General features: G+C 38.3%; 2 protein-coding genes across 5 annotated transcripts; one reads left to right on the top strand and one right to left on the bottom strand.

The window, feature by feature from the left end:
- Positions 1-1,772: 1,772 nt before the first annotated feature.
- On the bottom strand, positions 1,773-7,728 carry PSMG2 (proteasome assembly chaperone 2). Its single transcript, XM_072852779.1, has 7 exons — positions 7,585-7,728; positions 7,331-7,502; positions 6,467-6,525; positions 5,379-5,497; positions 3,881-4,054; positions 2,523-2,643; positions 1,773-2,092 (listed from the first exon to the last, which is right to left on the bottom strand). Exons 2-7 carry the CDS (start codon positions 7,437-7,439, stop codon positions 2,000-2,002), a joined length of 675 nt encoding a protein of 224 aa, XP_072708880.1. The 5' UTR covers positions 7,440-7,502; positions 7,585-7,728; the 3' UTR covers positions 1,773-1,999.
- Positions 7,729-8,340: 612 nt separating this feature from the next.
- Positions 8,341-25,676, top strand: CEP76 (centrosomal protein 76). Of its 4 annotated transcripts, none has more exons than XM_072852775.1 (13): positions 8,341-8,484; positions 8,927-9,587; positions 10,845-11,000; positions 11,333-11,414; positions 11,787-12,011; positions 13,100-13,285; positions 15,211-15,308; positions 15,987-16,115; positions 18,957-19,148; positions 21,138-21,304; positions 23,122-23,455; positions 24,647-24,864; positions 25,326-25,676. In XM_072852775.1, the coding sequence occupies exons 2-13, from the start codon at positions 9,174-9,176 to the stop codon at positions 25,462-25,464; spliced, it is 2,340 nt and encodes a 779-aa protein (XP_072708876.1). In that variant the 5' UTR covers positions 8,341-8,484; positions 8,927-9,173; the 3' UTR covers positions 25,465-25,676. The 4 variants fall into 4 exon arrangements, with proteins under 4 accessions (XP_072708876.1, XP_072708875.1, XP_072708878.1 ...); XM_072852774.1 differs by having other exon boundaries at positions 18,942-19,148; XM_072852777.1 differs by lacking the exon at positions 8,927-9,587 and having other exon boundaries at positions 18,942-19,148.
- The last annotated feature ends 489 nt before the right edge of the window (positions 25,677-26,165 follow it).

Raw genomic sequence — 26,165 nt, 5'->3', positions numbered from 1 at the left:
GACGGGGTCTATATGAAGGCAGGCTGCAAATCGTTTAGCCTTCCACTTGCCTATAGGAACTCAAGCTTCTTGTACAACAATGACGAGACCGTGAGCCAAAATAAATCTTTAAGCTCAGAATAATGTTGTGATCTTTTTAGTCATGTTATTTGGTTCAACTTCTGGTTGTAGCTTGCGTACCAGTTGTATGCAAGTTGCTTTTTGTTCAGGTAAGTTTCTTTTGATTCACAATCACAGGCATATCGGTCATTCCTGAACACTTTAAATCTATTCATTTTTTACACCATAAAATATGGCACCTTCACGAAATGTAGCATCTTCATGCATTACTACTGTGAAAGCTTATTAATATGAGCAAAGGATTACTTTACATTTCTAGCATGGTATTTAGTGTTAAGAAGCGTTGGTGTTAATACAATTCAAACCTTAAAAAGACCTACCACCAAACACTGCAGATGTAATTAAGTAATCATGAAGCCTTTCCAGTTCTCCTAGTGCCAGCAGCAGTTAGTTCATGCTCACATTGTTCTACACATATCTAGGTTTGTGACTGACTCAAATACAACATTTAACTTGAGACTCCCTACATTTTAAGACATTATTTGAAGGTATTTGGACATACAATTATATGAGGCATTAGCTCCACATACCAATTCTCCAAGGTTCAGTTTGGCCCTGCATTATCTGCTTCTGCAAAGCAGACTTAAGACTGGGAAACACTTAAATTTCCTATTGTTTTGTAGAAAAAGAACAGTAACTGAGTATTCATTCAAATATTAGTCCTCTGTGACAGGTATTCACTATGATTCTCACCTCACAAACTTTCAAAAACCCAAAAAGACGAACAATACCGCACCCTTTGGGTGATCAGTCACGTTCACCGAGTAGTTAGAGTGAACTGCTTGCTCTTCTTTACCAACAGGAACAAGTTTTCAAGCAAAGCTGACTACTGAGTCTTATGCCTACACCTTTAACAGATCTCTTCAGGACTGCTACAGTTCCTTTCCTCATCATTTGTACTACTGGCATGACAATACCACCAAAAAAAAAAAATCTATTTAGCAGACTAAATATTTAAAAGTATAGCCTTTATATATGTCATGTCTATTAATTCATAAGCTATAACTTAGAAATTCTAGATTTAAAATTACTTTAAGAAGCTGATGCGACCAGGCACTTCCAAAAGATCAAAATTGAACATGTAGCTTAATAACGCACCAAGTACCATTACAAACATTAAACACATGAATTACACATCATACAACTAGTGTCTCAGACCAAGCTTATAAAACATACAGATACCAGACTGTCTGCAATCAGGGAAATGTTTTAATTCCTTTATATTTTGGAGCACTGTATTTGTCCTCAAATCAGTCTAAGAAGGCTCATCTACCCAGAAAGCTTTAGTTTTAGCATCTCTGCAGCCCTTGGAAGCAGAATGGAAATTATACAACAAAAAGTAGACAGAACAGGCTGCTGTAATCGCTTGCAGTCTCCCCAGCTGAAGCTACCACAACAGCATTGGGAAAAGAAGGCAGAACTAGTCACTTCTGAGCTTTGCTTACATCACCAGCAAGGTTTTGAAAAAAAAAAGCCAAGATCCACAGTTGACATGGAAGAGTAAGGTTTTACCTTCATAAGAAAAATCTATGCCTGCACATCAATCGCAAGTTCTCAGCTACATTCAGAAAGTGTACCATAAGCTTTTCCATAGCAATAACACTTAACCAAAGAAAAAGTTTTTTTAAAAACTGTTTTATTAGAAAAAAATTCAAGCAAAGTTATTCAATAAACAACTGTACAAAACATATTTCTTTGGTCAATTTGTGAAAGTTACCTTAATTTCCTCAGTTACCCACATATGTGAAAGGAATTTTTCTTAAATAAAGAATTTATGTACACAACAAATTAAGCTGCTGTTGCTTGGCAATTACTATGTAATCACCTTCTCAAGGGATGTTTGAGACTGCACACGACTTACAGAAGAATTCAAAATTGATCAGAAGAGTGCAGGTGGAAGACCATTGCCAAAAAGTAAGCGCCAAGAACTTGGTATTTTCCATTGTGAAGAAGTATCTGTGGAATTGTTGCTCTGCAACAAAAACAGAATAATTCTTTAAGTTTTAAATAATAATGATGTAATTCTATCTCTGGCACATGCATTAAAATAATGGGCAGGATTTCAAGTGTCATCATCATTGTGGGTTGCTTTAGAGCAGAGTACTGGAAGATCAAACTTGATCAAACCTTTATATGCAATTTTCCCACACACCTGTCAAACAAAGGGATGGGGGTTTAGGTTTGGTTTTTCAGGTGGGGAAATTGCCAGTGAGGTTTTAATCAAAATATACCTTTAATTTGGCATATCCTTGATGACCAAGGGGCAAAACGAACCCAACCCGTACATTTTTAACTTTTCTAAAATTCAGCTGAGTAACATTTTTAACGTTCTGGATTGAAGAAAAATGAAAATAATGGATATAAAATACGAAAGCAAGAACTCTAGATCAAACAGCACTTACTTTGCTTTTAATTAGCTGGAGCCATTCATTAAGATAGTTAACAAGAGCAAACGCATCAGGGATGTTGTCCCCTTCTGAGCAGAATTTCAGAAGAACTGCCATTTGGATTCCTTTTGAACAGCTGCAACAAAAATGAGCAGGCATTTCTATTTCTTTTCTAAATCCAGAACAATTATAGTTATGTATTAAGAGCAACAACAATCTGCATATGGCTTGTTAAAAAAAAAAAAAAACAACAAAACCAAACAAAGTAAAAATGTATGCGTATGTATAGAGATTTTTTTTTTTCTCTCCAGTCTTTCTTGGTTGCGTTTTCACACTTCATGGTTTTTTTCTTAGTCTTGAATTCGTTCTTTGCTTTGTGAGGCAGGAATCCTAGGTCATGGTAGAGTTACTCAGCGCCTCTTTTACATACTTAGTTTGCATTTTTGTGCTGGTGGGGCATTTATACAGATCCTTTGATACAATCACTCCTTACCTTTCTGTGTATTTCAAACAGCAGTTTTGCAGGTTGCATATCATTACTTTACTCGCAATATTCCAATTTTTTCATTTAGATATTAAGATTGTTATTATATTTTTTATTTTTTTCTCTGAAGTCCTGGGAGGTCTTTTATTTTGTATTTGTACATTGTTTCCATACTGAAGTCAGTACAAAGGTGAGTATGATATTAATAACTCTCCTGCTGTTGGATGCAACAGTCTGGACAGGTGTCAAAACCAACAGCTAAAAAAGTAAAAGTGAATTTTCCACCTGACACTTACAAAAGAAACACCTTTTGCAGAGTTAACACAGTTTTACCACAATGAGCGAGTATTACCACTCAAAATTTGAAACTCAGACATGCTTTTGGCACAACTTCTGATGCACACACCTTTTAACAAAAACCCCACACCTAATTGTTTGCTGGCTCTGAAATCTTAACTCATTCTTAGCGCTCAGAATTTTTTTTTTTTTTTTTTTTTTTTTTACACACAACTGATGATGGAACTATTTGTCACAGGAGACAGTTGTAGTTAAAGTATCACAGGTACAGAAATTTTACTATTTACAAATTGCAGTTTGCATAAAATCAGATACCAGATTAATCACAATCTTAACTGTAAAGGTTTTATTATTTTCCTTTAGCCCATTCACTTATATTTTTATCATATTTTAACTTCATGATACAGAATTCCCTATTTTTTTCCTCTTAATTATGGGCTTGATCTGTAAGAAGTTCTATTCCTATAAAACCCTTTTCTATGAGAAGAAGGACTTTTCTTTTCCTGTAACACAGCAGTTTAAAAGATAACTTTACCATGTACTAAAGAGAAGACTTCCAATATCTTTCTGTGCTTATCTTTAGGCAACTCACCTCTCAGTAAACAATAGTTTTGTGATGCCACCTCCAGGAATATGTAGAACTTTTTCTGTATCATTTATTCCAGGGTAAGCTGCTACTTTTTCCATTTCTTTCCAGTTTAGCTCCTGCATAAGGCCTCCAACTGCTTTCTCAAGATCAGGTGTAAGTAGGTAGCGTAGTGGTGTCCTAGGAACAAATCGAGAATACATTCAGTCTGACAATAAAAGACACTACTGATGTTATTACTTGTGACAGAAAAAAGCTGCAAGCATTGAGGACCTCACACCTGCAATGAAAAATCACACCGACATTCCCTTCCTCCTCAAATCAAAGTTAAGTAGTCTGTGACTTCAAAACAGTACAAACTACTCAACTTTCTGCCACAAATAGAACTAAGGTACCCTCTTTTTAGAGGCTCAAATAACTGGCAAGTAGCAGATATATAAGCACATAAATAGGAGAACTGCTTATGGTTGTTAAAATGATTTACAAATAAAATGTGCTTTTTCTTCCTTCAGATAGGAGGTGATTAAATTAAAGTTAGTTAGGGTAAACTTGGACTTCACTGTGATACAGTATTTTTAATAAGCTCACACTACAAATATCTGCAGACTTCAGTCAAGTCCAAGTATTTTCTGAATGCACTACCCTCACTCTTCAGTGACTCTGCTATCAGGGAGTTATTCTGTGGTGCTGGGGGGTGGTGGGTGTGTTAAATCACCACAGCTTATGACTCAGACCGCATCAAATAGCCATCAGTCCCTCTCATTTCATTCCATGTTAGCTGGCCATTCTGCAACTGTATGCAAATATCACTGGTAACTATATCTGGGACATGCATGGACCTAAACCTTCTTTAAGGCCCTACACATTTATACAGCCTGCAGATAACAAGTGCTCTTTTGCAAAAATATTGATTTCTGTTTGTTTGTTTTTGTTAAACCACCGATTATGATGTCCTCAATCAGCAACTAATGTGTGTTTTTTAAAGGGGTAATATCTAACAAAAATACACGTAGTCTGAACCCTGCAGTTGCCTCCCAACAAATAAGAATTGGTAACTTCCTATAAAAAAACAATGACAACTTACTATATTAAAGAAAACATTGAAAATGCAGAATAATGAAGAAGACGTAAGAAACGAACCAATATTCTAATTAACTGTTAAAAATCTAATCTGTGACCCGTATGTTAGCAGCTAATCCCTGACACTGCTTGCAGCCACAAGAAATTAAGAAGTTAAAACCGAGGCTCTGTTGCCCAACAGCGCAGGCCAAGCGCAACTTATTTACAGCTTATTATTTGCTCAGTACTTTTGACAGGAGTAACTAACAACGTTCAGAGACTAATCCTGTATAACATAATACTTCATATACCGTTAAAATATTTTATGACTTATGTACACAGTAAAGCAAAGGAACCCTACCAAAAGTACTCAGTAGAGGAAAGTATGTCAGTTTGTGAAAAAGAACAGAAACGTTAATTAGGTCTTTTAATGACACAAACATACCCAAGAAGTTGCTCATCATCGCGCTGGTATGCATGGCTGCTAGACAGAAGAACGACTCTGGCACATTTGCTGCTTTTCACCCAAGAAAACAGTGTTTGGCAGAATGGCCTGTACTTGTTCTTTATGCAAAGACAGAAAAAAAAATTTTAAAAATACACTGCCCTTAAAAAAAAGCCAAAAGCCAACAATACTAGGTGTTATATATAATGTTTACCAGTGATGTACATTTTTCTTCATATCCATTTAGTCTTCAGCTTCAGATATATTTTTAAAAAGCAAAGGACTGCTCTGGTTGTTTACTTAGTCAAAACTACACATATAATGATAAAAATTATCATTAAAACCACGTTAACAGCAGCACCACCTGCTTTGTGTGCCATTAATACCAATGGAAAAAGCTTTAGAGTAAGATGGGATGGTAGGATCACACAGTATTTTTCCACACTTTGAACTGCTAAAAACTGCAGCACAAAATTTTTTCTGGTATGGTATTCTACTTATTTTAAATTACAGCCACTGTCCAGTTAATGACTAATTCTAAATTCTTAATAATTTTTTTTAACATAATGAATGCAGTTTAAATGAATATAGAACACTATGAAATAATTAAATTGGAGTGACATCAAAAATTAACCTATTACAATAAAAGACAAACACACAAAGACAGTAAGTGTAAAGAAAAAAAAAAGAAATGGACAAAACCCAGACCATTTTTTGTTTTCAAGGCTGTTAATAACTAAGGACGTATTTACACTAAAATCTACCAACATAGGTGGGTTGTTCTGAGGTTTTGAAAAACAAAACCAAACCTCAACCCTCAATGAATGCAAAAGTCATTTTTTGTTAGCTAAAATTGTATCAACTGCAGAATGCATTATAGCACAAAGTAGAAAAATATTTTGCTCTTTTTCAGTCTGGGTTTTTTTTGTTTGTTTGGTTGGTTTTTTAACAAAATGTTTTATAATGTGGCATAGTTCTTCTAGTTTTGCTTATTTAGTCTTAAAATTTACCCAGGCCACTTAAACTATTTGCTAGCAGAATTATTCAAACTGAATAGTGAAGCAAGAACAATCAATGAACATACATACCTTTATAAAAGGTGATCTGATCTGCAGAACTACAAGTTTCTTTGAAGGTGATGAATACACTGCAAGAAGAAATAATTAAGTTTTGTAAGAGAAGAAAGCAAGAAAGAGATCTGGGTTTAGAAGTATCCAGATTTATCCAATTTACAAACCTCAGGACAGTAAACCTTTCAGCTATCAACTCATACAGGAAAGCCTGACAATATCCACAGTGTTAAAGATATGTATTTTTGTGCATTGTCTTCGTTGGACTTAATTTCACTTGTGATAAATTCAAAGGATTGAATGAAGAAAAATATATGAAGATCTGCCTCCTGTAATGCTTCAGATAATCTATGCAGCTTTGCAAAGATTGACAGATTATTCTGAGATTTCCATGACTTAAGAGCAGAAAAAAGATGAAATGCAATGATCAATATAGGGAAAGAAACTAAGAATTTGAAGGGGGAAGAGGGAGAAACACCACATAAGGAAAAAGGCAAACATAGGTGGGAAGGAAGAAGAGAGGAAAAATATCTTTCTACACCAGAAATTCAGCTTGCATTCCAGCAGTTTACTATAAGTATGCGCACACTTCATGTTGCTTTGGATTAAAACCGCAGAGAGTTTTGGCTGCACTGTCACATGGTTGAAATTCAACATTTCTTATTGGTTCCATATATCAAATTGGTTATCCAAAATAACAAGAGTAACAGTTTCCTCTGTGAAGCGTAAATACATTCTTATCTGTAAGTTACTGAAGTTGTTATTACTGACCCTAGTTTAAACATTGTTCACGTAAGCAAAATGTAACAACAACAAAAAAAGTAAGTGTAACATCCTTGCACCTTATGCAGCTTGCAAATACCTTCAGCATTCAACGCCCACCTTCAGCATTTATACTCAGCTCCATTGAGTTTTCTTCTGCTGTTGCATATGGATTATTTCCAACCATTGGCACCAGGCAATCAGTGTAGAAGTAACCAACTTTAGTCATGTTGAGCGTGGAAATCACTAGATCTGTTGCCAGTTGACCAACATTTCCCACCGACACTGCTGGCTGAAGTAACAGAAGTTACTGATTTACAGTGTGTTTTATGGACAACACAAGATGCTCTTCAAATAGTGAAAATTTACATTACTTCAGTTCTGGTCAACCATGATTTCTAAAAGTGGCTGCTTATTCTCTGACAAAGGTGACTATTTCTTAACAGACTACTAATGCAGACTTTGGTCCCCCTCCCCCAAAAACATCCTGGCCACTTCTGTGAATAATCCTGTCTCGTGGTAAACTTAAACAAAGGCTTGGAAACTTGTCTCCTCCCTCTCTTTTTTTGGATACAGAGTAGATAAAGGTCACTCAAACGACTAACGCTGAGATTGGCAGGCCTCAAGTGACACCTAATGGTAATGTTGATATTACATGTTAAACCTATAAATCTCAGCTTGACTCATACACAAGAGTACATTGTTTTTCATCTTTTAAGGATGAAAATGCTAAGGGTCATCTTGAATTCGTTTCATAGGAATTGCCATGGGTTATCACCAACCGGGGCAGATACTGACCTAATCTAATGGCACAGAAAGAGAAATTCAAGAGTTTGTCTTCCAGTGTCCATTTCTGTAGAAGGACACAACGGTAAAATTTTCAGTTGCTTCCCTCTAATTTATAAGCAAGCGTGTCTACGAATTGCTGCTGCCACCAGTTGTGGAAACACCGAATTTGATGCTGATAAGCCCACGGTGAAAGAGGACGTAACAGCACTTACAGACTGTCATTACAAACTGGCTGGTATGCAATAGCCCGTTGCGCCCAGACAAAGCAAACAGCAGTGATCTATTTCCTGTGGCTAGTCAGCTGATCTGCAATGACTTCCCGTGCAGCCTGCAGAGTCATCCCAGGCTGTGCAGCCCTCGATGAAAGCTGGTAAGGTTACCTTTAAGTAATACAGCGAAGGGACTCACTAATAGGAAAAATAATGGTTTGCTACTTCGCAGCCTGCACTGGAACTCTCACCCCACAATAACCAATGTAACCTCAGGTAGGTTATCTGCAATTGATTTCATACCATGTATGAAAAGGATTAAAACACTTCCTAAAACAACCCTAATCGGAGCTTAAATATAGCACCAAAGAGGATTTTTTCATTAAAAACACGTATATATCGCCTCGAAATGAAAAAGTAACCTTTTATTCCAGTGCCAACCCACAGATACTGCAAATTTTCTAAGACGACATACGGCATTTTAATCTTTGAGCAAAAGCATATAGCTGTAGCTCAGCACACAACGCTTTAGCTTGACAAGAGCAGAAAATGGGGGGCTGAGGAGGGAGAAACTGACTGAAACGGAAGAGACCGCTCTGCCGCAAACAGCTCTGGGAAGGACCCCTACAAATCCCCCTCTTTTACTCGGCAAAACACCCGACATACATACACACGGGCCCAGCAACCACCTGCCCAGCGTCTCTCCGCTTTCCCGCAGGCAAGTACCCAAGGACGACCCCCGGGCAGGGGAGAGTGAGACCAAAGCGCCCCGGCCCTCCTGCCCCACAGGCGCGGGCCAGCCAGGGAGACAAGCCCCTGCTCGCACCCCACAAAGCGGAAAGAAACCCTCAGCGCCCGGGCCCCGAGAAGCGGCACGCCCCTCTCGCCCGCTCCGGGGTGCCCTGTTAGGGCAGCGCCCCCTCAAGCCCATCGAGAGCGGGGTAGAAGCAAGAGCGCGACTTACCATGAGCAGAGTGAAGCCTTCAAAGTCAGAGCTGGCGGAGCCCCCGCCACGGTCGCAAGGAACAAACATGCCGGCCGGGGAAGAAGGCAGCAACGAGCTGAAAGAGGCTACACCTCTCTCCTCAGCGGGATGCGGAGTAACGGCGGTAACTGCCCTGCCCGCCCCGCCCCGCCCCGCGCCCGCGAGGAGGCGGGGCGGCGGCCGCGCGCCGGGCAGTTGCGCCGCTGCCCGCGCCCGTTGGAACGGCGGTTGGAGGCGGGGCCTCGCCGGCGGCGCGCGGCCCTCCTTGGCCCCCTCCCCCCCGCTCCTCTCGAGGCGGGAAGCGTGGCGGCTCCTCGCCTCTGCTGTCGCCATGTCGCTGCCGCCGGAGAAAGCCTCCGAGCTGAAGCAGATCATCCACCAGCAGCTGGTCAAGGTGGGGGCGTCTCCGCGGTTAGAGCGGCGGGGAGACTTCTCCTGCCAGGGAATGCCCCGGGGAAGGGGGGGCCTGGCCTGGCCTGGCCTGGCCTGGCCTGGCCGAGCTTTGCTGCTTCCCATGTCGGCGGTACGGACCCTCGGCCCTCGGTCACAGCAGTGCCCGCTGAGGTGGTGGCAGGGCATGCAGCGTGCTCGCTCTCTCGCCCTGCTTTGTTTCTCTTACTTCAGCCGCTTCAGGTGGTTTCCAGGCGCCGTTTTGCTTTACTGGCGTTTGCGGCCCCTTCCCGGAGGGCCAGGGCGCGAACCGGAGGGTTCGCGCTCTCGTCTCATCGCTGCCTTGGCTTGTGGCCTTTTCCTCGCCGTCTCCTACCGCCTCCGCTCTTCGCCCTCGTCTCCTCTTTCTTGGGCTACGGAGAGATGGAGCTGAGGCCTCTGCCGTCCTGGCCGCCTCCCCCGCCCCCTTGCTGGTCTCAGTCTGAGTCGCTGCTGCGTTCGAGGCGGGGAGAGGACAGCAGCGCTGTCGGCCGCCGGGACGAGCCTTGGGTCGAGGCCCGAGGCAGTGGCGGGCTGGGCGGCGGGGTCAGCACCCTGAGACTGAGGGTTTTTTTTGCTTGCTTGCTGCTTTTTGAGCGAGGTTCTTGGGCTGGGTCTTGGACTGACGGGGATATAAATACGAATGCTTTAACTCATATATCGCAAAGTATTTCAAGTCCCAGTGGCTGTGGCCTTAACATCCTTCCTGTGTGAGAAACAGCTTTACAAATCCATGCACTTTCACAGCTGAGGTGAAGGACAGAAATTCTCTGACTTCCCTTTGAGCATAGGGGAAGCTTGCAATGGAGATTTCCTACATTTGTGCCTTACCTACAAGTATATAAGGTGTACTTTTTTCCTTAAAAAATAAGAAACTATTATCCTAAGTTTGAATTTTGAGGGAGATGAGAAATGAAAACAGCAATAATTTTATAATTAATGGATTTGCAGACCTTTTTGTAAGGAGGGAAGTTCAAGGCAGGGGATGCAGTCAAGAGCAGTAAAGATGCTCAGGTTTGGTATGCTCATGATTTTTTTAACTGATAGAGCTGTTTTGGTGAGATAGTGACTCGCTTGATTAGTTCTGAAAGGATTAATATTTTGGTGTAGTTATTTCTGTGTTCCTAGGAGAATAACGTTAGTCTTATAGAGTGACTGTTTAGTCATAGCTGCTGCCATTTAAAGAGTTTGTATTTGTAGCATATAGTGAATTTTCTTTCAGATGGATGTCCATGGCAGGATAAGAGAAGTTCTTGCTGAGACTATACGTGAAGAGTTAGCACCTGAGCATCAGCAGTTATCCACAGAAGATCTAATGAAAGCCTTAAGACAACGAGGAATCATTGATGATGTTATGAAGGAACTTAAATTTGTAACTGTAAGTAGCTTTCGAAGAGTGAAAATATTTTTGCTTGTTCCTCTTGGTGTTTTGACAAAGTGAAAACTCGCTACTTCTACAGATTCGTAATGGCTTTACTGATTTGTGACATATTAGGAGCAGAACAGCTTAATGCGTATGCTAAAACTGGTTTAATGATAATACTACATTGAAAGTATTTGTTCAGTTTCGTTACATCTCAAGTCCTAGAAGGGAGCGTACCTGAGGAATGGCATTCAGCTGAAATGGAGGATTCTTTAATTTTTAGAAGACTGCGGTAGAAGCACTGTTGCATCCCTTGGCGCCTTAAAAAATCTTAATTGTAATTCCAGGATGTGAATGAAAGGGAGAGGACTTCAGCTCCAAAACCATCGACACATTTTGTGGACAGAGAACCACCAGTTTTGAAAAAAAGTATGTTGCTTGTTTATTTTAATATTTGGATCACAGGTTTGAGAGAAATTTGAAGTCTATGATTTTTTTTAACTCTGAATTAATAATCCAGTATGAACTGGCATAAAGGTGGATGTTTTTGCTGCTTATCTACAGGAAGTAAATTCATGTAAGCAGCAGAAAGTAGTGTCGCATAAAATGTGACATTTTTTTAAAAAAATTTCATTTATTTTACATTAAGATAACTTCCATACATTTTAAAATCACTTTCTTTCGGAGAACCTATTTCAAAAAAGTTTCTTTTTTTTCTAGTCTCTTGTTAGTTAACTGATATTTAACATGCTTCCTAAGATCTGTTTGTCGTCTCTTCATTTTTATTGCTACGCTTTACAGCTAACATTGACCCAACACGGAGGTATCTTTACCTTCAGGTTTTGGGTGGAAAAGCTTTTCTGGAACATCTTCAGGAACCGGAGCCTCTGCCTGGCCAAATCTGTTCTACCTTCACTCTGTGTTTACATTTTCGAAATCAGCGCTTCCGTTCTAAACCTGTCCCCTGTGCTTGTGAGCCAGATTTTCATGATGGTTTTTTACTTGAAGTGCACAAAGATAGCCTAGGTAAGGAATATTGTGGGTTTAAAGCTGATGCTATCGGGTGTTTTTTCTGACTTCAGAGTTATTGTGAAATATGTTTGATATTATTTAGTGGCTTTCTTTCCTGTTTTTCATGTTTTCCTGAGCAAACTGATGACTCTGTTAGGTTATGCCACTTGTAGATCTTTCTCTACTCTTTCCTCTTCTTTTCCTTCTTTTCCACTCTAAAATAACTTTTGAATTTGACCAACTTTATCCATAATTGACAGTGAGAAGATAGTCTCAGAGATGGTAAGAGATACTAAGGTGGCTGTGATTTTCATGAATGTTGTGCTGACAAGTGAAGAAAAACGTGAATTTGTCATCATATGGAAGGAAGAACTTCAGTGTGAGTTCAGTTTGCCTGCCAGTTGGCAAACACCTGCTGAAGAGTCAGTCATCCACAGCCTGTATTACTGTTCTTCTGTTGGTACTAGCCAGGGAACATGGTAGGAGATAAGTATGTTATGAAAAGACTTCTGGATATTGTCTGAATCCTGTAGAAATCCAGGGTAGCTTATGGAATATCAGGGAACAGAGAGAAAGCCAGCGTTATTGCAGTTGGACTTGGGGAGGGGAGTGAATATACCACAAATTGAAAGAAAACCAGACTTTGTTAATTCTGCCGCTTATGGAGCGGTTTATATCACAGGGTCAAGCCTAACTACAGAGAAAGTTGTTGCCTAAATACTGATGTATAGTAAGTTGACCTGATGCATTCCAACTTATTAAAAGAATATTTTTCAATTGTTTTTACTTAATGGTGCTTTAATATTCTTTATTTTCTTAAATGCTAATTCCATTTTAATTTTTGTGCAGTTGAACCAGTTACACTGGAGTATTCAACTATAGGAATCTTTTTACCTCTTCTGTAAATTAACTCTAATCTTTCTGTAGCTCTGTCCTAAGCTGAGTTTGATTTTAAGATGGGATCATTGCTTACACTTCCGGACGTGAAATTTTTCTTAAAATGCAATGTATGCAATGAATGTAAATGCATACTTTTTTTTAGTTTTGAGGAGGACTTGGGATGATAATATTCTTGCTGTCTTATCTTGGTTTAATAATGGCAGGTGATGGAAGTAAAATGGTGGATGCAACCACTATGTTATCTATATGTGATCCGGTGCATATGGTTCTGATCAAAACAGACACATTTGGTGAGACAACACTAGTAGCATCCTATTTCTTGGAGTGGCGATCTGTCTTGGCTGCAGAGAATGGCATAACAAATGTTGCTGTTGAACTCCTGGGTGTAGGTAAGGATAAATAATAAGGCTGTAATGATGACTTAAAATACTGGATACTGAGCTTGCTTATAAGCTTAAAGCAGTATTTATGATGTAGTTTAATTTTTCTTCAACTCATAAATTACTATAAGGTATCCTTAGAAAATGTGTAGGAGACTAATGGTCAGATTTTTCTGTTACCAAAATACTAAAAATGTATATTCTGGATCCTGTGTAATAATGGTCCCCGTGTCTGGGAACCCTCACTACTGATTTTCTGCAAAATCTGGATAAGTTATCAAAACCAAACCAAACAAAAATCAACCAATTCATCTCCAGGAATATATCAGACCAGTGCACTGAAGAGTAAAACCTAGCTTGTGTCCCTTTCATACCAAACTAGCAACTACTGGAGAAAGTGACCACTGCTGTGCTGCCATTTATTCCACTAGTGGAAGCATGTTTTCTGACAGAAGGGCTGAACAGCTTTGTTTAGGTGCTTAGGAGTTAGTATACATGTGTATTTTTGTGTGTCACTTGTCCCCGCTCCCCTTCTTAAGAGTTCGAACCTAAGTTTTTAGGATATTATGATTTAGTGGATAAAGATTAGCTCTGGGACTCAATCTATGATGACTTCCTATGCTAGCTATCCCAGAGTTTGGTCAAGTAGTAGCTGATGAGTCTTTTGAATATTCTCTATAGCAGTTTCTCTACCTGTTAGGTAGGTGAGCAGTTCTTGGCAGTTTCAAAAGAGATTAAATTATACCTTCAAAATATTTTGAAGATTGGACATACTACATAAGTTATTCCTGATTGTTATCACTATTGCCTACTTCTTTTTTTGTTGATTTGGTGCAGTGTTTCATCCGGTGAACGCAAATCTAGTAAGCTTATTTGCTAATATGTTTGTTAGCTTCATTTCCTTCTGAAAATGCTGACTATTGCCAAAACTTTAGTAAGCAATATGGGTTTGGATAGTCTCTCAAATGGAGAGCTTTTTATTTATAATGACTTGGAAATGCATAACAAATAAGTTGAGTTTAATACTCAAATGGGTGATGGGAGGAGTTAAATCTAATTATGATTAGCTTTTTTCCAAGTAATAAAGTATCGATCCACTAAATCCAGTGCTTTTTCTCCTCTTCTGAAGTCTTGTCGTTGTAGAAGAACATCAAAGCATGCTGCCATCTCAGATAAATAGACAAACTACTATATGAGGCTTCTGGTACTTGTATTGCCTATAATCCCATCTCTCTATTCTCCCTATTGTTTTGTAATGCTTTTTGTTCTTTATGTAATTCTAAATTTTCAGCATTATGCAACAACATTAGGTTTGTGGTGTTTTGTAGTTCATTTGTGGTTGGTTGGTTGGTGTTTTGTTTTTTTTTTAAGTTGATTACTCTATTTGTATGGCACTCTGGGTCCGTCATAATAAACTGTATCTTGAGGACTGTATCTTGAGGAAGATGAACTTCACTTATTTCCAAGTACTTACATTTGAGCTACCTGTGTAGTCAGTAGGAATGGGCACTTTCACAGTGTGTGACTCTCCTGTTTTGGACGCCTATTCTAGACACTTCTAGAATGCCATTCATCTCGTATGTCCCAGTACTGGCTGCAAAGAGGGCCTTGGATAATATCTCAGATCTAGATGTCTGCTTTTTTGTCCAGATTATGGTTTCTTACAGCCTCATTTGAGTTTGAAATTTAAATAAAGATGCTTATTTTCACAGAATCGTATAGGTTGGAAAAGACTTTTAAGATCATCAAGTCCAACCATAAACCTAAGACTACCAAGACCACCAGTACATTTTTGCATATATTTAAAGAAGTTTAGTTATTTTTTGTGATTATATAGCTAAAATATTTATTTTAATTATTTGCTCCTGCCTGGCTGAAAGATCCTAAGTAAAATGAATTTGAGAGAACTGATCAAAATTTATTTTGGTTCAAAGGTACAGAATCAAAGGTTTCTGTTGGTGTTTTAAACATCAGACTGGAAATGTATCCACAGCTTAGTAAGACGCTGTCTCCAGAAATAACTAATACTCAAGTAAGTAATTTTGGGGAGGGCTGTCTTATTCTTTTATTGGGGGGGGGAAGCTCAGTACGGAATTACTTATGTAGATGTTGAGGGTTGTGGATTTTTGGATGTTTGATACTTTTTTCCCCATTAAATTTAAGTATAATTACCTTTTTTAAAACTACTTTGTTTATACTGAACATGACTTTATCTGAAATATTACTTTAGTAGTTTTCCTACTTACTTGTATCAAAACTTTAAGAAGAAGAATAAGAAAGATGCAATATACCTAATTTTCTTCAGTTAGTATATGTTTTCTTGCTCTCTCTCCTATTTGAAATAATAATTTCAAGTCAGCTATTCTGCCTGGAAAGCCAGTAAATGTTGGCCTGAAGGTGCATGCAGATATTCTTCTGCACACCAAAAGCTGAGCAATCCTTCTGTACAGAAATGCATCACTTAAGATGAACACTACTTCAGTCAGGCTTGATTATATGAGCCTACAAACAAGAAAAGTAACTTGAGGTTTTTGTTCATTGGATTTTCATTTAAAAATACTATTCTTCAGCATTTACATGGCACACTTTAAATATTAAGCTTTATTTTACATAGGCTCAATTTGGTGTTAATGTACTTATTCATTATGGGTTTTTTTTTCCTGTTTGGAATTAGTATGTGTGTGATCGGTTATGTTTTTCTTACCTGCAGTTTGCTTTGGAACGTCAGAAAACAGCAGAAAAAGAACGATTATTTCTTGTATATGCTAAACAGTGGTGGAGGGAGTACCTACAGATAAGGCCTACACACAACGTAAGGCTAGTAAAGATTTTTGCACAGGTTTGTAAGTTTTACAAATAGACCAATCCTTTCTTTAAGTTATCCTTTTATTTTTAGATATATTTTGAAGTTCATGTGTATATAGAATCTGTATGATTTGCAACGTGGTTACATTCAGGTCAGGGCTACATGTGGTGCATCATGCAAAAAATGAAATTTGTAAGGCTTGAACTTCTATATGTGTGTTGAAGCTCAATAGCATGATGCAGAAAGAAGGGTTGCTCCAACCACTTCTGACGCACGAGGTGATAAAAAAGCCTGTTTAGTCTTTTCCTTGAATACTCACGAATGGCAAAGACTTAAGTGATCTGTGCAAACTATTTCAAACAAGTTTTATACCAGATAAAACAGTTATAAAAAATGGACTTGCTTAGATCTCTGAGAACAAATCAACACAATATTTGAGTTCTGTGTGGTCTGTAAAGCAATCTGTCTGGTTAATGTTGCACGCTAGCTACAGACATAATTATTGTAGGCTAATAAATTACTATGCATCAGTTGCTCCTTGATAACTGTCCCTCAGTAAAAGGAATGGTATGATTCTTTTCATTTTTAGTGCCACGAATTTATCTTGGTAGCAATTTTCCTAGCACAGATAATGAGCAGTAGCTTATTATCTCAAAGTAACTTCCTGAAGTGATCCCTGCCTACTCTTTCTTTTCAGTGAAGTAACAGCTTCCATTCTGTTGTACTGTGAGTGTTCAGTGGTGATGTGGACTTCCAAATAAGGGTGTGGTGGGTTGATCCCAGCCAGCAGCTGAGCCCTCTCCCAGTCACACTCTCATTTTGCCCCAGCAGAATGGAGGAGAGAATGGGAAAGGCAAAAGTGAGGAAAAACTCATGGGTCGGGATGAAGACAGTTCAATAACTGAAGAAAAGAAAGGAAGAGGGGGAAAAAAGTGATGCAAAGACAATCACTCGCTACCTCCCACCAGCAGACTGATGCCCAGTGAGTCTCCAAGCAGGGGCTAGTTTAGAAAAAGTCTGTTCTCCACACCCACCAGTTTTATTGCTGAACATGATGCTATAAGGCATGGAATATCCCTTTGGTCAGTTCAGGTCAGCTGTCCTGGCTGCGTCCCCTCCCAGCCTCTTGTCCACTCTGAACTTACTCTGTGTCGGAGCAGAATGAGAAACAGAGAAGGCCTTGATGCCGTGCAGGCACTGCTCAGCAATAGCTAAAACATTGGTGTGTTATCAACACTGTTTTGGTTACAAATCTAAAACACAGCACCATAGGGGCTGCTGTGGAGAAAATTAACTCAATCCCAGCCAGACTCAATACAAAGGCTTAAGGTTTTCAGGGCAGGGTTTATATATAGAAACAAAATATATAATTAAATGGGGAATTCTAGAACTGGGAGTTTGGTTGGGGACATGAGGTAAAAATGGGACTTGTACTATTTTGAGAATAAAGCAATTTGTGAATTAATGAGTGAATTAATGGTATTCCACTTTCTGCACCCACAAAGCTACAGTAGGGTTGGGAAGGAGGTTGGAGGGACAGGTCTGTGAATAGGATTAGAGGACTAAGTTCTTTGTTACAGAACAATATAGAAACTGGCAGCCCTCAGAACACTATAGGAACTAGGCCCCCTGCTAGTTCAGTACCTATAGAGAGCGTATCTTGATTCTCCCGCTGACCATAGCAAATGTTAGTAAAACTGCCCTTAATGGCTTTTCTCATTTCTGGAAACAGAATTGAGATTATCAGAATTGTTTGAGAATTTAGTTATCGGCCAGTTTCGTAGGCGTAATGCAGAAGCATGCATTACATGTATAAAACTATATTCAATAAATAATGAATCCTGCTTGTGATTTTTTTGCTTGCTTTCTAGCTGTGAAATAATTTCCAACAGGTTTCCAGTCCGCTTCAAATAAATGGTGCTTTTCTTACACCATCTTGCTGGCAAAGCATGACAAAACCTTAATGGGAGCAATATGTGGCTACAGTAAAAAATATGAGACCATGGTTTCCTGAAGCTGCAGACATTTAAAAGGCTTTGATCCCTTTTTAAATATGTAAACATAAAAGTACCAGTTTAGCCCAGTGAGGAAAGAAGAGTTTTATACTGCTTTAAATGGTTTTAATAGTAGATAACCATAATATTTCCCTGCAGCTTGTAATAAAACAGACCTTTTTCCAGTCATCTTATTTCTTCATTTTTCTGAGAAATTAGAAATTCTTTTCTAAGAGAGTATTACTACTCTCTTAATTTTTATATATTTAGTGACATCATTGTGAGCAAATTTTATTGGTTTTTGGTGTTATGATGAGGTAAAGTGTATTCAAATTCAGAAGCAAGTAGATGCTTTTTAAACTGAAATCAGCTGCTGAGTGCTTAATGCTTTGGGGGGCGTGTTTTGGGCGTTGTGAGTTTTGGTGGGTGTGTGGGTTTTGGGGTTTTTTTGTTTGATTTGAGGGGGTTTTTGGTTGAATGTGGGGTGTTTGGTGGCTGGTGGTTTTCTTTTTGTTTGTTTGTTTGGAGTTTGTTGTTGTTGTTTGATAATATGAAATTGACAGTGGATGGGGTGTAAACATTTACTCACCTATTTAAGGAAATTGAGTTGAACCTGTGCTGCTCCGGGTGTTTGAACTTTTAGTCTAGAATGTCCTACGGGTGACAGAGCCAGTGGAAAAATCTAACTGTAAAGTCCCTCTAAATGAATTGCCTTAAAGATCTTGTGTCTTAATTCTAGAAGGATTTTTGTGTCTTAATATTTTTCAGTGATATTTATTTCAGGGAGAATAAATCCCGTAGCAAAAAAGACGCTTTAAGTTAAGATGACTCTTTCATAATATTTGCATGTCTGGCAAATAAACAGATTTTATATGTTCAGGATGAAAATGGAGTAAACCGTCCAGTATGTTCATATATCAGACCACTTCGAGCAGGCCGGTTACTAGACACTCCTAGACAAGCAGCACGATTTGTCAGTGTCCTGGGTTATGAACGAGCTTCTGTCATCGGAGGAGGCGGTGGCAAACAAGAACAGTGGTGCACCCTTCTTGCTTTTTTATGTAGAAACAAGGTATGTGAAAATGGTCTTTTGTATGACACAGTAGAATTTGTATCGTATTCTAACTGAAGTCAGTAATTTAAAACTGTCTGCAAATACATGGATTAAATAAAATTTGGGTAATTCTGTTACAATAACTTGTTTAAGACCTTTTTAAAGAGAAACAGGTGTTAAATAGTAGACAAGAAGGCTTTGGAGCAGACTTTCTTTACTGCTATTGTTGGGGTCCATTTGTCAATACATCTGTTTGACAATGAGCTTGCTTTTCTTCATTTGCTTTGCTAAGATCCCATATAATTATTCAGTGAATTCCTGCCAATGTGCAGGCCACTAATTTAAATTCTGGACTAATCCAGGAAGAATTGGAAAAGTCTCTTTTGAAAACTGATTTTTTTTCAGATGGGCTAAAATATACTCACAGTCTCTGCATTCATTTTTTGCAAGACAGGGCTTCAGGGCTCTTCACTAAAAGTTTCAGTGTACCTCCTAGTGATCTGACACTTGTGTCATATGACTATAATAAATGAAACAAATTGTAACTCATTCTGGATTATAGCTCTTCTGTTGTATGAATGAAAGTAATAGTGATCACTTTTAATACTTCTTTGAAGCAGTCAATGCTTTTCATTGTTTTTTAACGCAGAAGTATCTCAGTGGCAATCTCACTGATGTGTTTATATTAAAAAGATCTGTTCTTCTTGGCAGCAGGAGCTGTATCCCAGTTTTTAGACCTGTCTCAAAGACCACACGGAGGAGCTGTATCCCAGTTTTTAGATTTGTCTCAAAGACTACACAGAACAGACATTAGCTGTTGTCTCTGAATATTACATCATGCTTAGGTACCATATAAAGGCACCACTGCTACCCACTGGCTTTCAGATGGAGGTGGTGACCGTGACTTTGAGTTTGAGGACCATTGTGTTTGGAGGCACAGAGAAAGGGTTTCCTCCAAGGCAGAAGTGGAAAACTGTATAGAAAATAGCTGAATTTAGCCCCTGAGACACCAGCTGGACCGTTACTGATTTTTTTTTTTGTGGAAAGTGGTGAGGTGTTATTAAATGGGCATAGGTTCACCAGAAACCTGTTTAAACCTGCTTTTCTGGATATTTCCCTTGTACATTATGGTAGCGGAAGATTGTGTTATCTGTGTAATGAACAGCTACATCCAAGAACACTGAATTTTACATTTTCAACATTCTGAATAGTATTTGACTAAAGAGCCATCCTGTTCTACTTGAATGCTGTGCTTTGTATTATGAAGGCTTCATTGCATGAGGAATTTTTTTCTTACTTTACAGCTAACATTTGTAAAGAACTTAAGATAAAAAGAATATTACACATCACATTCAGAAATTGATTTCTCTAAATTACCAATGGTATCAATAAATTTATGAAGGAAACTTTCTTTTTTTCCTGGTTGACAGGAAATGCAGCTACACATGACTCTCAGTTGTTACACAGTTAGATGTGTGGGGGCGTTTGTTTTACCTTTTTTAATTTCTGAACTTTGACAGTGCATTCAAGACAGTAAAATTACAATAGAATTACATTTTATTAACTGATTAAATTTCCTAACTGTGTGAAAATACTGTGTAATTTCTAATATTACCTCAGGTATTTTCCTTACCTACATTTTGGCTTTTAATTAGAATGTTAGTTTTGTCTTTACGGGTTAATAGATTCTCATTTTGGTTTACTTGAAGGTATCTTTGTAATCATAAGAAATGTTTTCCAGTATTAATCATACAGTATACTTGAATAAAAATTATAAATAGTCTATCATTAGAACATACTACTATTTTTAAATGATTTTTTCTGTTACAGAAAACTAAAACTTGTCAAGTTTAAACCTTAAAACACTGACTTCTGATATGTGCTTTAGGTAAACAGGAGGGAAACGTGACTTGTTAAATCATGATTAGAGAAATATCACTATTTTCTTTCTTTAAGATTTTATCTATGCCTGATACTCAAACCAGCTTACTAATATTTACTGCCTAGGGTGACTGTGAAGATCATGCTAACCTTCTGTGCAGTCTTCTTCTTGGGTTTGGATTGGAAGCCTTTGTGTGTGTTGGAACAAAAGCAAAAGGAGTCCCCCACACTTGGGTAATGACTTGTGGAACTGATGGAACAATTACTTTTTGGGAGAGCTTAACAGGTCATAGGTGAGTAAAAGGAATATAAGAAAACTGAGCAATGTATATTGAGGTTTGTGTGGGCTAGTTTTGTTGTTGCTTTTTTGTTTTTTATCTTTACACCCTGTCACGTAACTCATGTAATGAAAGACAAAAGTCTTTGAATCTTTTTTTCTGTGTATTGCTGTTGTTTGGAAAATAACTGGTTCAGTGTAAGGTGAACTATTTCAACAGTTTGTAATATAGTTTTCAGTGGCTTTAATACAGGATAGCAACTATTTCGTGTCTTATGGCAGCTGATTGCCATTGATGCTATCGCTGCCATCATTTATAAAGGAGATGAAATCTGCCATGATTGTTTAGGAACCGTTGTGGTTTAACCCCAGCCGGCAACTAAGCCCCACACAGCCGCTTGCTCACTTGCCCCTAGTGGGATGGGGGAGAGAATTGGAAGGGTACAAGTGAGAAAACTCATGGGTTGAGATAAAAGCAGTTTAATAGGGAAAGCAAAAGCCATGCACACAAGCAAAGCAAAACAAGGAATTCATTCACTCCTTCCCATGGGCAGGCAGGTGTTCAGCCATCTCCAGGAAAGCAGGGCTCTATCACGCATAACGGTTACTTGGGAATACAAACACCATCACTCCAAACGTCCTCCCCTTCCTCCTTCCCCCAGCTTTATATGCTGAGCATGATGTCATATGGTATGGGATATCCCTTTGGTCAACTGGGGTCAGCTGTCCCAGCTGTGTCCCCTCCCAGCTTCTTGTGGATCCCCAGCCTACTCGCTAGTGGGGTGGTGTGAGAAGCAGAAGAGGCCTTGACTTAGTGTAAGCACTGCTCAGCAGTAACAAAAACATCCCTGTGTTACCAACACTGTTTTCAGCACAAATCCAAAACATAGCCCCATACTAGCTACTGTGAAGAAAAATTAACTCTGTCCCAGCCAAAACCAGCACAGGAACCCATATTTTTTTCCTTATTTCATCTGTGAAATCAGTGTTACATTACTTTTTTCCCCTGCAGAAATCTCTGCAAGTTCTCTGAGATTCTCTCTCACTTGACTCATTTTGAGAAGGGCATATGTAGCTGTTCTGTATTCCAAAGCTTCTGGAACCTGTTTATTAAAAATTATTTCCCTTCCTCTTATTCTGCATGTCCTGTTGTTCAAGTACGTAGAACGGTACTCAGTCCTAATTTCTATATAAAAATAAAAAAAATGCTCCAAACTTCAGTGAAAATAACTTCCTCTTTACTGATGATATTCAGCACTGTGATCCATCCCACTGTACTTCCTAGTGCTATTTGAAGCATTACTTTTGGAAGCATAATTGTTGTAATATATAGCTTCAAGTTGCATTGGTAGAAGTACAGTGGGACTATATATTTAAATATAAGACTTTTGTCTTTGTGAAAAGTGCTAATTAATATCCAGTATTGAAAATAAGCAATTCTGTTTTGCCACTGTTTGTGTATCCTATGATTAGCATTTGAAGATGTATTTCTCCAAATGTAATGAATAGTGGGGGAAACTGTATCGCTATGTTGTTATAGTTGCAAAATTTAGTTGCTGTTGAATATCTGCTTGATTCATCAGCTTATTTTTCTAGATTTAAAGAAATAAGTGGTATATTATTTCATTGTAGGTTATGTCTCCAAAATGTATATAATTACTTTTTTGTAAATAAATTAATGCCATTTTGGGAAAAAAGAATATGTTAACAAACTTGGCTTATATTTTTAAAAGGAGAAATGGCTTATATCTGTCCCATCTAAATATTTTTACCTTTTACCTACTAATACACAAAATAAGGTGTATTAATAAGAAATTTAATGTTTTTGATTAGGTACATCCACAGACCTATCAACCCTGATGACCCTCCACTAGTTGAACAACCCAAGCCACTGTATCCTTATCGCACGATAGGTTGTCTCTTCAACCATCAAAAGTTCTTTGGAAATTGTCAGCCCTCTGACGCTGTGGAGATCTGTGTGTTTGACCTGCATGATGAATCTAAATGGAAACCCATGAGTGGAGAAGCAATAAAATCTGTGTGTTCCCCTGGAACAACATCTTCAGTTCCCCCTTTTCCTCCTCTGTGTGCTTCCACGATAGATGCTGCAGTAACAAGCAACGAGATAGAATTGCAGCTAAGAATACTGGTCTCTGAACACAGAAAGGTAATACTGTTTATAAAGATTGTCATTGATCTGTTGCGGTAATAAAGGTGCATGTTTTTACTGTATACTTGTTTTGGATAGCCATTTGTTAGTTCACATACCGTATCTTTGCAATGTGTTTTCCATCAGCTTTTGCAGAAATGCGGTATGTGAAAAGTGAAATAACTGAAAAATTGTTTGGAAAGACTGTACTCAGCTAGTTGAGACGTCATTATTTGCAGTGGTGATTCTGTAGCCTCGTGTGTAGGCTCTTCCCCCCACCCTGCCCTTGCCTTTCGTTCTAGGTCTGTGATCTTCAGCTTACTGGCACCTGCAGACTACCTATGAGTGGTCTGTAAAAGCTAGGAAGATCAAATCTGGTTGTCAGTGGGCCTTGCCTATCCATCACAAATGTTTTTGGTCCCTAGATAAAAGCAGGCTTTCAGCTTTCATGATCTTACTCTTACAGCTTTACAAAATCAGAAGGTATTTCTAGAAATTAGTTTTGTCGTTTATCAGGATTTTTATGAGACGTAATGTGCCAGAAATGATTCTTCCTGAGCTGGATATGAAGGAGATGATACTTTAACTCCCTGTTAGCTTAGGTCTGGTTTTAATGGGTTGTTATCATTGTTTTTGTTTTTATCTCCCCACAAAATGCTCAACCTTTGGGGCGGCACGTAATTCTCAGAGTATGAATCTCATGCCATGTTGAATACATACGTGTTAGGTTTTTCTGCTTCTTTGCACTTGTGGGATGGTAGGAGGAAGGTGCATGTACATGTGTATGTGTTTTGGGGAGCTGTTGTGCATTGTTTTTTCAGAAGTGGGTTTCCATGAGAGACATTAGAAGAAAGCGAGATGAATCTTAGTTGATCTTTCCCATATTTTTGCTGTGTATTTATGCACTATCTTCTTACATTTCATGCAGAGATACTGTAGCTAAAACATCTAGTTTCAACTCTGCTGGCCTTGTTCTAGTCTAGTAGTCTAACTTCATTTCTTGGTAAATGATATGTTGTTGATGGTGTTTGATTCTTCTCGTTGGTGTGTGAATCAATATAAAAATCTTACTGCTTTGTGGATTCACTTCCATTAACTACAAATTAAAGATTTGTCATGGATTTATTTGAATCTATATAGTATACAAGCTTATTAATATCCTAATGCTCATTCTGCACGGTTGTCATCGTTCTGTGACTTGCCTCACAGGATCTTGGCCTTTCTACTGTTTGGGATGACCATCTATCCTATCTGTTGTCACCAGCATTAGCAGCCTATGAGCTCGAACGTACAACAAGCATTTCTGCAGGAAATGAAGAGTTTCAAGATGCTGTAAGAAGAGCAGTACCTGATGGTCACACATTCAAAGGATTTCCTATCCATTTTGTATACAGAAATGCCAGGAGAGCATTTGCCACATGTCTTCGGTAAGTTTAAATGTAAAGATACATATGTTAAAACCAAACAGTAATACTTAATTATGAATGGCAACTTGTTTTTTTGGATAATGACATTTAAAGAAAATTAATTTCCTTAATCAGAACTGGAAGAAGAGTTGTGTAGCGTATGTAATGGGTCATGGGGTACAGAGCTTTTATGTTACCTTGGTGAGTTCAGTGATGATAGACTTCTCATGGGTTAAATTAAAGACCGAGGAGTTAATTTAATTTATTTGCACTTGTTAAAAATGATTGGTGGTGCTTTTGTTTTCTTCTAAGGCAACAGTCCGTGCACTATAGAACAATATTATTGTTTGTCATGACAGACTCATGACACTCATTGTTATTTGACTGTTAGTCACATTTGAAATAACTGCACACGTGTAATAGAAAATTTTAATAATGGCTTAGTAATATCTCTTACTCTTGTTTTTCTTTTTGTCAAATAGGTCTCCTTTTTGTGAAGAAATAATCTGTTGTAGGGGAGACCAAGTGCGACTTGCAGTTCGTGTACGAGTGTTTACATACCCTGAATCTGCCTGTGCTGTTTGGATCATGTTTGCTTGTAAATACCGCTCTGTCCTTTGAAAAAAAAACAGAATCATTCAGACTTTTTTAGATCTGCAAAATAATGTATGTGTGTATAAAATTATGCAATTATAAAATTAATACTGTATTTTATATAAATACCACTGATTTTGAATACCACAGTGTGTGTATTGAAGAAGATTGTGTACACAGTAATGATTGTATTTATAAAGAGAATTTATTTTTAATAAAAGTTACTTTTAATACTTATAGATATGTGGGTCAAGGTACTAAAATGTGTGCATAAAATGCTAACTTCTCTTCTGTAGTTCTGAATGGGTGTGAGAATTCATTTAGAAAAAAGTCTGTTTTACCTCTCCAGGGTAAGAGACTCTGTTGTGCCTCTCCTCTCCACGTAATGTCCAGGGTGTACTTTGTGAGTGACTGAGATCCAGAAATACTGACGTCTAAGCATGTGTCCTTTCCACAACAGAATTTATTTCTGCCTCTCTTGGACCTAGCAATAGCTTCCGCATTCAGCTTCTAAGAACAGTTCAGTCAGGTACAGGTAATCTTGTTAATCTATGAATTTAATAATTTTTTTTTTTACATTTAAAATTAAGACTTGGATACCTGAACACGTGAATAGCTGTGCTGGGTTAGATGAAGTGGTTTAACCTGATGCCTTTTTCCTGATGTTAGCTTAGGAAGTTTCTGAGGTAGAAGTTGTAGCCAGGCCATTTTGCTTAACAACCATTCAT

The sequence above is a fragment of the Ciconia boyciana genome, chromosome 2 (assembly GCF_034638445.1).
Source record: "Ciconia boyciana chromosome 2, ASM3463844v1, whole genome shotgun sequence".
In the NCBI taxonomy this organism is placed as follows: Eukaryota; Metazoa; Chordata; class Aves; order Ciconiiformes; family Ciconiidae; genus Ciconia; species Ciconia boyciana.
The sequence above is the reverse complement of the archived record's forward strand: the minus strand, read 5'-3'. Positions and strand labels throughout refer to the sequence as shown.

What these genes read in the sequence shown, in the direction of transcription:
- PSMG2 (XM_072852779.1), bottom strand. Translation starts at nt 7,439, where the DNA reads ATGACTAAAGTTGGTTACTTCTACACTGATTGCCTGGTGCCAATGGTT. An exon ending in TCAGATCACCTTTTATAAAG is followed by an intron (nt 5,498 to 6,466) that starts GTATGTATGTTC and finishes CTTTGCATAAAG; the next exon opens with AACAAGTACAGGCCATTCTG. An exon ending in TCCAGCTAATTAAAAGCAAA is followed by an intron (nt 2,093 to 2,522) that starts GTAAGTGCTGTT and finishes TTTTTGTTGCAG; the next exon opens with AGCAACAATTCCACAGATAC.
- CEP76 (XM_072852774.1), top strand. Translation starts at nt 9,174, where the DNA reads ATGAGCAGAGTGAAGCCTTCAAAGTCAGAGCTGGCGGAGCCCCCGCCA. An exon ending in AGGAACTTAAATTTGTAACT is followed by an intron (nt 11,001 to 11,332) that starts GTAAGTAGCTTT and finishes TTGTAATTCCAG; the next exon opens with GATGTGAATGAAAGGGAGAG. An exon ending in TGGTCTCTGAACACAGAAAG is followed by an intron (nt 23,456 to 24,646) that starts GTAATACTGTTT and finishes CTTGCCTCACAG; the next exon opens with GATCTTGGCCTTTCTACTGT.